The sequence below is a fragment of the Musa acuminata genome, chromosome BXJ2-6 (genome assembly GCF_036884655.1).
Source record: "Musa acuminata AAA Group cultivar baxijiao chromosome BXJ2-6, Cavendish_Baxijiao_AAA, whole genome shotgun sequence".
Lineage (NCBI taxonomy): Eukaryota > Viridiplantae > Streptophyta > Magnoliopsida > Zingiberales > Musaceae > Musa > Musa acuminata.
In genome coordinates this window covers 40,724,527-40,737,701 of record NC_088343.1, presented here as the reverse complement: position 1 = coordinate 40,737,701, position 13,175 = coordinate 40,724,527, and the positions used below count along the sequence as shown (strand labels likewise).

General features: G+C 36.3%; 1 protein-coding gene and 1 long non-coding RNA gene across 3 annotated transcripts; one reads left to right on the top strand and one right to left on the bottom strand.

Annotated features, from left to right (window-relative positions):
• Window positions 1-258: 258 nt before the first annotated feature.
• LOC103989440 (uncharacterized) lies at window positions 259-4,415 on the top strand. The gene is made up of 4 exons (XR_672051.3): window positions 259-2,688; window positions 2,809-2,893; window positions 3,722-3,877; window positions 3,966-4,415. It is a non-coding gene; the product is annotated as an uncharacterized LOC103989440 (long non-coding RNA).
• Window positions 4,416-4,740: 325 nt separating this feature from the next.
• LOC135615606 (homocysteine S-methyltransferase 2-like) lies at window positions 4,741-11,209 on the bottom strand. 2 transcript variants are annotated; one of them, XM_065114368.1, is made up of 7 exons: window positions 10,940-11,209; window positions 8,779-8,835; window positions 8,482-8,687; window positions 8,271-8,400; window positions 7,244-7,447; window positions 5,823-5,894; window positions 4,741-5,098 (listed from the first exon to the last, which is right to left on the bottom strand). In XM_065114368.1, the coding sequence occupies exons 1-7, from the start codon at window positions 11,114-11,116 to the stop codon at window positions 4,931-4,933; spliced, it is 1,014 nt and encodes a 337-aa protein (XP_064970440.1). In that variant the 5' UTR covers window positions 11,117-11,209; the 3' UTR covers window positions 4,741-4,930. The 2 variants fall into 2 exon arrangements, with proteins under 2 accessions (XP_064970440.1, XP_064970439.1); XM_065114367.1 differs by having other exon boundaries at window positions 8,482-8,699; window positions 10,940-11,207.
• Window positions 11,210-13,175: the final 1,966 nt, after the last annotated feature.

Genomic DNA, 13,175 nt, shown 5'->3' with positions numbered 1-13,175 from the left:
TCTCTATCAATCTTGTATGTGGACGATAATCTTTGCTTTGGATGGTACTGAAATTATTTACAAATGAATCTAACACCAGTGATTTAAAAAGCGCTAGGCGCTAAGGTCCAAAAACGCCCGAGGCGCTAGGCGCTCGCCCGAGCGAAGCGAGACATAAAATATAAAAATATATAATATAATTAATAAATATTAATATATTAATAGTATTAAAAATTAATAATTTTAAATAAACATAACAATATTAATAGTATACTGAAGGAGAAGGAAGAGTGTAAGGGGGTGCTGAGTCTGCTGACTGAGAAAAGAGGAAGCGGCAGCGGCGAGCAGCGGCAACGGGAGCAGGAGCAGGAGCGGCGAGCGACGACAGCGGCAGCGGTTGCGAGTAGCGACAGCGGCGAGTAACGGGCGCGGGAGCGGCAGCAGCAACGAGCAGGGTTAGCCTGTTAGGGTTGGGCAGCGATAGCTGATATCGATTTTAGTTGGTTCGATTGAACCAACTAACCACCGGAGACCGAACCAGATCTAAAATCCTAGTTCAGTCGCCTGGTTTAACACAAGCGCTCGCCCGAAGCGCCCAGCACCTGGGCTCGGGCGAGTGCCTCTTTGAAGTGCGCTGCCTGGAAGTTTAGCGAGGCGCTCGGGCCTCGCCTCGCCTCGCCTCGCCCGAGCGCCTAGGCGAGCGCCCGAGCGCCTTTTTAAATCACTGTCTAACACATCAAATTATTGGATGGTAAGGAAAGTTTTCCCTTTGAAAGGAGGAGAGCGAAGATCCCAATTACATGTAATGATTAGCAGCTACCTTGCTACAATGAGGAACCATACTTTTCTCATCTTTTTTTTATTTTTTATTTAAGAGTCATTTGCATTGTTATCTCCTTGATATTAGAGATTTGGCCCTTTTTTCTTCTTTCTCTTCACCCTTTTCTTCTTTTTTGCTTGTCTTTTGGGGGGTTACTCTATCGCTGCAATTGAACTGAACCAGTAATTGAACATTTTGCCTTAGTTATTTTCTTTTAATTTAATTTTTATTTTGATCGTCTCTTTATTTTTCAATGTATGATTTCCACTTTCTAATGCCTTCTTCCAAATAGGTTGTGCTACAAATAAGGTCTCCAGAAGGAGAAGACTTGTCCATGCTTAAAGGCCTCCACGTTTAAGATGGCATTTGCATTATCAAAATGATCTGAGCTATTATGGAAAATTAGCTGACACAATTAGGTAGTTTTACGTAGACTAATAAGATGAATATCCTGGTCAACAATTTTCTCCGAACACCTAAAGTAAGCAAAAGACAAAATAGCAGGATAGGTTTAAATCAAGAAGAACCACTTGCACTATAATCAATGGGCCATATACAACAAAAAATCATGTTGTTTGGAGTGCATGCACGTTAAATATTCAAACTTGCCATTATTGTTCAATGCTATGTTTCTTCGAATTTGACCATTGTTACATGAAGGCCATGTACAACATCCAACACATTTGATACTTTTTATATGCAAATTGAGAAGTAATTTCTAGTTGTTCAACACATGTTTTATGATCTCATTTCACAAAGTTTCCATTTCTCTCTTGGATACAGCCTTGATTCTTCTTACAGGTGTTAGTCACACAAGATCAATCTTATTTGAAGTTAATAAATTATCTCAAAGTTGTTTATGTGGCATATTGACTTGCAATTTCTGACAGTTTTGTTAGTTAGAATCATGATTATTCTGTAGGACTTCACTGGGATCTTGAATATTCAAAGAACTTCAATAATGTGGACAAGTCAATCATGCAATCCTATTCCTGCAAGTACAGAGGCTATTTTTGTGACTTTAACTGTGGTCATCCAACAAATTTACTGTAGTGCCAAAACTTATCCCCAATACATGAATAATTACGTTCCTCTAAATTAAAAAAAAAGGAATATGACCAATTTCTGAATGTTAGATTGTATAGAAATCTAAGTCATAAACTTTGAGATCAGCATTGATGTTTGAGATGGGATCAGGATTATGAGTCTAGCATTGAACTTGCATCATGTAGAGCAGACAGCTATGTTTGTCCATTTCTTTTTCTCCCAGAGGGCAACCCTGCATCTAACATCACTGATTGGCATCAATGTAAAGTCTAGCTTGTCCATTTCTTTTTGTGCTCTTTGTAAGCATGCTCATGGACTCATATTTGCAAGGTATAATTGGCATATCCCATATTGGCAGGAGCCATATGTTCCATCCTTTCTTTTCTATTGGCAGAAATTTTAACCTAGTGTTGCATGTATAATTTGTTTGTTTTTGTTTTTTGGTTTAAAGTTCCAGAAATGCAAGATGTTACTGTTCTGCACTTCTATGACAATGTGGAGCAAGTTAATTTTGTAATTTTACTGGTCTCGGAAGGTGCTGTCTAAATTACATGTTGTTCATACAGCTACTTGTGAACTGCTAATAGTTTTTTTTCTTGCTGAAGTGAATCAAGCATGTTATTCTCCAATCCGTGGAAAAATTCTTTGGACCCCATATTTAGTGTTCTCTTTGACTGCTTGCTGCTGTAGCTACATGGAATCAGATTCTGTGAAAATTGCTGTTGAAGGAGTTTGAATTGTGTAAGAATGAAAACTGTGATTTGTTTATCATGGACACAAGCAAGCATCACAGACAGGAAACTTCTCTTTTTAAAGAAATGCATCTAGTGTCAGAAGCAACGGTAGATAATTGTTCCTTTCAATCATAATATTCAACTTACAGTTGTTCTGTGAAGAAATTGGCCAACTGTCCTTACTCTTTTTCTCTGAAAATCAATCTTAATATTTGTCATGGACTGCAGCTGTTGATGTAGCACAAGCTTTCTTACAAACGTAGCAGTTGGAGCTTTGGTGAAGCAGAAGGAGCTGATGTATTTAGTGTGCAAGGTCTCTTGGTTTGACTTATGTTTGAAATTCAATTTGCAAGATCAACAATTTGATCCCAAATATTTCAGGCTTCTATCACTTGACATATGTTTAACTATTATTTTTTTCTAGCATTATCTGCAGCATCCTCATTATTTCTAATCATGGTGACTGGTCTGTGGCACATAATGCTAAAGAAAAATAACATGAGTGGTCCAGGTTATAGAAATAATAAGGAAGCGGCACATAATGCTCATAATGCTAATTATCATGATATACCTAGAAATAATGACGTTGTGGCACATAATACTAAATTAGCATTATGTAACCCAACCTCATTTTTTTTAGCATTGTGTGCTGCAACCTCATCATGGTAACTGTTATATTTTTAGCATTATGAACTTTTAACTGTTTATAGGTATGCATGACTGGTGTGGGTTCATGAATAAAATGCATGAAGTTGCACCTACCCATCAACAACCTGAGCTTTCGCTGAAGCTCTAGATGGAGCTTTATCCTGCCACTTATGTATAAGCAGTTCCAGAGCATTCTCAAAATGGGTCCTTTAGGCATTGTACTGAATAATTTACCTCTAACTAGTGTTTCTTTACCATTTTTTGACAATAACAACCATTTATTTTATTCCATTGTATCTGGTTGGTTTAATTTATAGTCACATAGATAAATACTGTAGATTCTACACGCCAGAACTATGTTTCCTCTATGCCTCAAATACTTTAGCTGCATGACTGGCTGTGCTCTAACTTCCTTTACATTTTGCTCTTCTTCATGGCTCAGAATCTTTTTGCTTTCTGCATAATCTGGTTCTTTTTTCTAATCCTTTTTCAGCCATCTGTTGATGAACTTGGTATACTGTCATGTTGAGGTCTTGTCTTGCTACCTGGTTTAATGCCCAAGTGATCCCTAAAGGCCATGAAAAGGAATGTCAACCAACAATCAAGCTTTACACAACGACTACGATGATGAATTCCATGACAAATGCAGGTAATGTGTCCCTTAATTCCCTGCAGTTCTGGAAAGATTTGATTCTATGGAGATGCTATATATTTCGCTGCTCTTTTGTGCGACGCAGAGCCTGAATCTGATGAATGAATGAAGCCTGTGCATTATGGATTGCGAAAATGCTTAGAAAAGGGATTTGTAGCAAGATGATGCAGCTCAGGATGCCAAAGAAAGGTGAATTGAGCACATTGTCCTGGAATACGTGAATGCACAGCTCATGAGCAAGGTCCTGCCTCAGCCAATAGAAGATAATCCCAAGTATTGGCATGTGAGTTGTCGCTCCTGCTGGGATTAATCCACGGTTTCTCTCAGACAATCTTTGATTAATTTATGATGTCTTTGCCTTGTTGTGCCTCCTTGCAATTAGTATGATTATTATGGAGGTTCAATCTACCAGCCCGAGTGTCCAAATAAAAAATATTAGATATTTGGGTTAGATTTAAGATGGCTTTAGATACATGAATGGATAAGGGAAACTTGCAACCATTCAGGAGTGGCAATAGATTTCTTTTTTCGTACTACCATGTAGAGCTCCCAGTTTTTTGTCTTGCCAATAAAGTTTGTATGTTTATGATACCACACAACTTAAGCAAGAAGTTTAATGTGTGACAATACCAAACAAATATGTATTAGGCAAATATATAATTCATACTGCTTGGTGTCAGCTAAAAACTATAAAAAAGTAGTCACCAATTGATACCAAAACATATGCCCCAAAGCCGATCGTTTCTAGAGCTGATAAATACTCAAAGAATTAACGGACCAAAGGCACTTTTTAAAGCCAAACTATAAGAAACCAGCCGAAGCAGATGCAAATTAACATGTTTCACAAAATTCTCAAAGAATAACCAAACAAATTAAATATAATTTACTTGACTCCGAACAGCCTAACAAAATGTGTCGGAACTACAAGTGCAAATAAAAAAAGAGTTTGTCTGACGATAACCACGATGAAGATAATATGCAGACATCGGCATTAGACCACTGTTACATAGATAGGTCTATATTGTCAGGACTTTAGGTTCTGCAAACGTTTTATGGTACAGATTCTCTTGGAATAGCATGTTCCTTCTGAAGAGCAAGAGATATGCCTCTTATCGTGTTCGGAGTAGTCCTGCAACAGCCTCCAATCAGGCAGGCTCCAGCTTCATGCCATACTTGAACATAAGAAACAAAATCTTCATCGGTAACACCAGTGGATTCCTGCAAGGAAATTAAGAATCACAATTTGAAGATTTGGTCTAGGTTAATATGCTCTCTCTAACAAAACCACTGGTTATATAGGCTGGTTCCTATGCAATACTTGCATGCTGTTACAGCTGATAACCAATATAACCCGGTCAGGCTTTTGTGACAAGATACTCTTCAAAAGATGAGATCTTGAAGACAAATTTCCTGACTGCCACTTTATGAATTTAGTGCATGAAACCTTAGGTTTTCGGCTAGATCTTTATGCTCTGGTAATATTTGTAAATTATAATAAATTTAGATAAACTAAAACCCTGATTTTGATAATTTGAACTGATGTCTGGGAAGAGAAGACAAATATCCAGAGTATGAGGGATTAATACCACCAAAAGGCAGGAGATGGCTTGCGTACCTAACTACAGAATTCATCTGATGGCAGTGATAGAAAAGTTACAGACAGTTCAAGATAAAAGGGAATTTTGAGCAGTTCAATGCTTCTTTGGTATATATAAATTATGACCTTCCTCTAAGAATTTTGGATGTGCTAAACTGCTAATATTACATGTTTGGATAATCAAGATTCACCTTACCACCATAAACTAGAAAAATTGTCCTAGTCCAAGTTATGCATAGACATCTAACTTAATAATGGAAAGAAAGATGTCAAATATTGTTTGTCCAAAGAAGTGCCATATGAAACATCAGTTATCTGACAATGACTTTGCAACTGTCAACTTACCACCCATTCCTTTTTATCAGCATCATATCTCTCTCCACTATTTGGATATATCAAAATTGGTTTCTTTGTCACCTGTAAATTCAGCAATCACACTATCAAAAAGTTAAAGTGAACATTATGCATTGTGCATATTTTCTGTTGATGCTGACAATCATTTTTAAGACATGCAGGGATCTTGAATTCCCAGATGGAATTTAGTTTGCAAACAATGAGAATATCTGTGAATGAGAATTAAATGTAATCAATTTGTACATAAAAGAACAACTCAGACAACACCACTGCAGGAAAGTGAACTCATTTAACACAATGATAACAGAGTTATTTCCTCAAGATGCCAAATACAGTTCAAAACAAGTAAAGCTCAATAAACATTTATGTTTGCAACAACTCATGTACATTTAGATTTCCACTGTAGTCTTTAAGTAATTGAAATTGTAAGCTTCATAAGTATGATGCCTTAGTTCCCTAACAATCTACACAAGAAGAATTAATAGTTGACACTTCATCGAGTCCTAACTCAAAACAGAGCCCTATTGTGTGTGTGTGTGATTTGGGGGGGAGGGGATGCCTGTGGAGGCTGCGCTTGAAAGAATAATTCAGCATATATACCTCACTGAAGCCTTATTTTGCTGATTTTTCTTGATAAGAGTACCCAATACTTGTTTACATCCAATCAGTCATGATCCAGTCAGATCTGAATCTTAATTCCTGCTGCATTTTGCCTAAGCTATGTTCTGTTGCAAGAAAAGCTACAGGTTGTCTTTTACCGACTCCAAGTTGAATGAAAACTTCAATTGTATTTTTTCATAGCATTTTTAGATAATTATATCTTTTATTTTTAGTGATTGTTATAGGAAAGTTTTCTATTTTGAATTTTTCTAATGCCTAAGAGTTCTGGTTCACACATAATTAGGAATAAGAAAGTTATTCTGGTTGTGTTCATATGACATCAAATTTCTAAAAACACAAGTCTTGCCTTTTCTTTTTTAAATGCCTCATCATAGAAATAAAAGTTGATATCCAGTTAAATTCACAGTCAGACAAAGCTTTCTTTGCACCAATAGTTAATGTTAACAGAGAATGTTGCTAAGAAATAATGGAATGCTAACTCAGGTATTCATATTACATGGCTAACTTGTCCTCAAAACTTCTATATACTTCTATGGGACTAAGGAGATTTGGTTGAATGTTCTCATCTCTCAGTATGTACAAGGACCATATTCTGAGCACTGTAAATTCAGCACCAGCTTGAACCTTCCTTCAGCTTACACTCGTCTGACAACATTATGATCCCCATAATTTGTTTGCATAATAAAGAGAAAGTAGACTTTGCCAACATTGAACAGCATAAATGACCATTCAGGAAACAAGAGGAATCCCGATGAACGTGTTATATAAAATTAGCAAGTAAATAACAATACCTTTTTTATGGAGAGGATTAATCCATGGATGAATCTCGGAGGAGTGCAGTTTATTCCAACAGCCACTACCTTCTTACATGAATCAGCAATCGAGACACATTCAGTCAATGAATCTCCACTAACCACATTAACACCATCCTTTGAGTTAAAAGAAAACCAAGCAGGAATGCTTATATTATCTTCCTCAAGAAGTTCAGCATATGCCTGTCAAAACACAGATAAAAAGGAATCAGAAACATTAATCACACCAATTAAAGCACAAAACTAGCTAGAGGTTGTGAACGTCCAAGAACTTGGGGATAACACTTTAAAAAATTCAAGATTAAAAAATAGGTTTAACTTCAATACTGATTCTACATTTAGTTAGGATGGATTGGGGAAGATCAAATCTACCATGGAGCAAGTAGATGGATCACAAGTCAATCAACACCTGATCTGCGTATATCTTTAAATGCTTTCTCATCTTAGGGGATTTGGACTTAAGACATTTAGAGAGGTGCATGAAAACTAAAAGAAGCAGCAAATCTTTTACAATATAAGGTACATGGGAGGAAGAAGGGTATTGTCACCAAAGAAATAATTTTCTTTTAGAACAATTTCTACAAAGGAGTATCAATAAAAGGTCACAACAAAAATTTAAAACTCATTCTGATGATGGTTTTGACATCCAGTCAGACCATTATCATACAAATATACATCACAATATACCAGCCTGCACCATCTATAATCATTAAAAGAAAAAATAAAAATTAATTACTAATTGATACCAACCTATATGGTCCAGTACCTGCCTAACCAGTAAATGTAAGTTGAAACCATAGGTTATACTACAGTATTTAAATACACTCAATGCAACACAAACTGTGGTTGCATCTCTAAGGGTCCATAGAGAAATGTATAAACATGAAGAACAAAGGAATTACAGTGCAAAAACCAGAACTTTCACGGGTAAGATGCAAAGAAACTATTTTATGAACTTGAGAATGAAGACTTGACTCCATTAGACAAGCTCATCAACTATAACTACCTGAGCTTCCAATTTATTTGGAATTGTTTCAAAAACTATCAAATCAGCACCTCCTTCAGCAAGGACCTCAAGTCTTCTTCTATGAAAATCCTTCAAATTTTCTATGGTCATATCTTTGCCATAGTGCCCACTAGCAATATCAATCACTCATCAGTGAAATAACAAACAGAAAATAAGCAAGTTATAATATAGCAGTACTCAGTTGATCAACCTATACTCAGAACCATCTGCTAAATAAGCTCCATAGCTTCCTATGGAGGCTGCCACCAAAACAGTGTGCTTTTTAATGTCACTTTGGCCACCATATCCTCTTAAGCAATCGTTATAAAATATATCACGAGCTTCACGTGCAATTTGAACACTTCTCCGCAATAAGTCTTCACTTTCTTCTTGAGAGAAGCCCCTTGACTTGAAACCCTGAATGGTAGCCTGCTTCAATAAATGTCAGTGTGATATAAAAAATCATCAGAAAATATATCATCAAAAATAAAAGAAAAAAATAAGTTACCTGATAGGATGATGTGATTATAACATGTGCACCAGCTTCAAGATAGTCCAGATGAACCTGTTCAGTAAGATAAAACAGTAAAAGGCACTGCTAGGTGCAGGATACAGTAAACACTGGTTTCTTCAGGAAGAAAATGAAGTATTATGTGGAGAGGTGTCATTAGTAATGAAACTTATTTGTTCATATCATCAACAGAAACTGATAGGTCAGGTGATATTAATAGTCTATATTACTTACACACCAAGTTCCATTGTATTTTTTGCCAAACAATTACCGGATAGTGAAAAATGCGGATCTATAAAGAATTTTACATAATCTTCCCTTACACCTCTGAAAGTGAGAAGTCAACAGAAGCCCATCAACTTCAATAATATGCATCCTTATAGATATAAGTAAACTATAGTAAGATTGACAATCGAAAGATCTATCAACATCACCAAGGGTTGCATATGTTAACAAAAACACTAGTCAATTTCCTTAACAGGAAACCTGAAAAATGTCTTCTTCCTCTTCTAGTTCTGTGATATGAGCTTGACTGGTAGTGAACATGAACCATTGAAGCTATCAACAGAGCACAAATGCTTGGCCATGCAGATTCATGCCAAGCGAGAGTCAGATGATTTATCAATATCAATATGTTGGCCTGCCAAGAAGCATGTTGGCCGTGCCAACAGGGTACTGACATAGGGCTCCAGGCACACCAAAGGTGTATCTGCCCATGCTATGTCCTATGCCAGGATTCCGCTGAACCATTCATGCTGCCACATTACTAGAATAACACATGCAGCTGAAAAAAAAATTCCTCCAATATCATCATGTCTGACATGTTTCATGATATACACAAAAATCAGAACTTACAAGATATATAGATATATATATATATATATATATATATATATATATATATATATATATATATATATATATATATATATATATATATATATATATATATGCTGTAAGAACACTAAGATGACTAACTAGACTGCAATACATCAAATGGCATTGCCAAGAAAGAACTGTTCCACGTTTGAATGGAGAAAGAAAACCTAATTATTAGACAAGGTTGCTAAATAGAAAAAATGTCATCTATCCTAGCCATTTACCAAGCAAAACCTCTATGTTAAGCCCCGTATGACCAGCAGTCCAAAACTGATGGACCTTGATCAGAATCGATAAATTTTACATTCTGTATTTTCTATAATCCAGTTTTACACTTTGATTATGGCCAACAAGCCAGACATTTCTCACATACAAAACTCCTTTTTTTAACAAAAAAATCACTAACTAAACAACAAACAAGAGTCTCAAGACTGAACATAGACAAGGCCAAGTGACAGACTCAAATCAGAACATAAACAATGTTTATTAAGACGAACTAATTCCAAATTGTATTTTGATCATTAACTTGTTTTGAACCCTCAATCACTCCTCCATATCCAAATGAATAGTTGAATATCAGTATACCATGTTGTTCTTCTCCTCTTAGGACCAAATAAAACAAGCACCGAGCCTTCATTACTGGCATAAGCCTGCTTATTAGTTTCAGTTGCCTCGACTCATAACAAATTTCTACTTGTCTTGAAGAAGTACCAGTTCATCCATTGGGAATCCTCTAATTCCATCAGGATGCTCAATCCCCAGCACCCAACTATTAATTTGTCATATGCATGTAACAGCTCTCCCGCTTCACATAATAAGTTTATCATAATATGATCAACATCAACTTTCTTTGTTTATTAACTCAAGCCGCAGGAACCAAATTGAAAGAAGAGTTTTTTTTTCCTCCTAATTTATTCTTTTGATAAGCAAGGTTTTGTTTCTTTAAATTCACCTTCGGCTATTGCAAAACTTCGAAAGTAGAGCCATAGGTTCACATCCTTTCAGTAAATTTGGTCGATAGTCTAATTTCTCATTTAAGGGGAAAAAAACCCTATTTATTACGCCACTTTCTTTTCCTTGTAACATCTGCACCAAACAAAGCTAGGATCGTATCTAACTTAATCTAGATGAGAAGCCCATAAACCATGGTTACATTCACCAGGGTAAAAAATTTTATTTTTTTCGTTCGATAATTACAAATCCACAATACACCGCAAGGTTAGAAGTCAACATTTTTCGGAAGCATAGGACAAAAAAGGAAGTCCATTGGACAGCTAACCTTGCGGATGAGGTGGGGAGAGCCAATGAGGCATTTGGCGCTCCAGAGAGGGTCGTTGAGATCGGCGCCGTTGGCCTCGAGCTCCGTTGCGAGCCCGCCGTCGATGACGGCGCAGCCCCCAACCTGGTGCAGAAACTCCCTCATCACCGCCTGCGGATCGCCGCTCCCAAACCCCATCTCATCTCACAAACGCACGCAAAGAGAGAGAGAGAGAGAGAGAGAGAGAGAGAGAGAGGTGGAGAGGTGGCGGATGGAGGAGTGCAGCGGAACGCCGCCTCGGACGTGTACGTCTCTTACATTCTAGAAAGCCATGCGTTTCTCTACATGTTTTGACGTACCCAACCAAATACCTGCCTTGTAACATTGCGCATTGACGAAACCTGACGGTCCCATTTTCGGGGGCGTGGCGAAACAGGAAACAGAAAGATGAACGGGTGACGGATAGATGAGTATGAGAAGTACGAGGTTTTATTCTGCGGGCGTCACTGCGGATGGGTGTCTGCTGTTACCCGGATATTAAACCTGCATCGTTGTTGGGAGCTTTCCGGGACCCCTGCGGGACCCACGAACTAAGTGATTGCTGCTGCTAATCAAGATGCAGGTATGATCGGGTTGCGACATAACCGGGTATTATAATGACTTTCTTTGGAGGTAAATGAGGTTGTCCTGTAAGGGAGAGATGACGTGTTCGAAACATTTTTTATGATCAATATAAAACTTGCATTGTGAAAACATGCATGTTTCAGGACAACCTTTTAAATCAAGGAAAATGATTTGAACGCCAAATACATGTTAGCTAAATTATTTCAGATAGTAAAGCACAGTTACTAATTAATCTTCTTTTTTTCTCTTTTAAATTGGCCGTCTAACTCAGTCGATAGAGCACAAGGTTCTTATCCTTGTTTTTCAAAAACACAAAAAAAAAGGTTTCTTTTGAAAAAGTCTAACACCTAAGATCGACACAAAATTATTTGAATTGATCTTGTTTTATGTAGATGGACTCTAAAATTTAAGCACCTTAAAAGCATAGCCTTAATGAATATATATATATATATATATATATATATATATATATATATATATATATATATATATATATATATATATATATATATATATATATATATATACATTAAGCAACCTCTCATTTTATTGCTCTTTCACCTATAAGAAAATAAGATTAATTTTGTGAAGGATATTTATGCTAACTTATTATTTGAGACAGAATTGATAATATTTCAATCATGATTTATAATATAATATATGGACGATACGTATCGATCTAATACAGAATCGATAGAGATGATATATCGATACACCTTAGTGTGCCATATGTATGTATGCTCGGTATGTATTATATCGATCGATATAATAGATTTAGATTTTGATAACTGATGTAATCAAAATGGATGATAGATTTAGATTTGATAGACTTTGATGTTCTTCCGGTGGCTGTAGAGGCCAACAGAAAAGTGTGACGGAAGTCTCTTTCAGATTGTTCTAATCGCTTTACACACTGCCGAACATAAAAAAATATTTCTTGATAATTCGGATCATAGAAGGAAATTATTATACAAAGAAGCAAATATACAAACATATGTTTCTGTGATGGTTTTGGATAAAATCTAAACAGCAATGTCTCATGGATGACTAGTGACTGACTTGATAAGATGTTGTACATGGTAGGCCAGAATACATATAAACAACTGAGGGAAAGTTGTCGTTGCATCTTTGAGATGGTTTTTGTGCATGCATTAGTTGGCTGTTTATATGTAATGTTAACTTTACTCTTGCACTTAACAATCCATCACCACCATCTGTGTTTTCCCTATCAAGCTTGTATTGATGTTATAAAGATCTGCCAAATGTTCTCTCTCTCTCTCTCTTTCTCTCTCTCTCTTTTCATCTTCTCTCTTTGTTAGCAAACCACATTTTTTCATCCTAACAATTATTATATACATCCTCAAGCAACCGATGGCAAAAACTTCTTTTTTTTTTTTTTTGAGAAATCATTTACTAATATTATTTTCTGAAGTCTCTTCATAAAAACTTGCATAAGAACTTAAGTTGCCAGTAAAACAAAAGAGAAGAAGATATCAAGACGGAAATATATTTTCCATAAATGCATTCAGCTCCTGATTCCAACAGGTAAGAGGACTGGGCTGATCCATACAGGAAAAGAAGAACTACATATCTTCCAAAATATAATTTATGACTACTAGGCAATATGAGCATA

What these genes read in the sequence shown, in the direction of transcription:
- LOC135615606 (XM_065114367.1), bottom strand. Translation starts at nt 11,116, where the DNA reads ATGGGGTTTGGGAGCGGCGATCCGCAGGCGGTGATGAGGGAGTTTCTG. An exon ending in CTCCCCACCTCATCCGCAAG is followed by an intron (nt 8,836 to 10,939) that starts GTTAGCTGTCCA and finishes CTTACTGAACAG; the next exon opens with GTTCATCTGGACTATCTTGA. An exon ending in TAATCACATCATCCTATCAG is followed by an intron (nt 8,700 to 8,778) that starts GTAACTTATTTT and finishes TTATTGAAGCAG; the next exon opens with GCTACCATTCAGGGTTTCAA.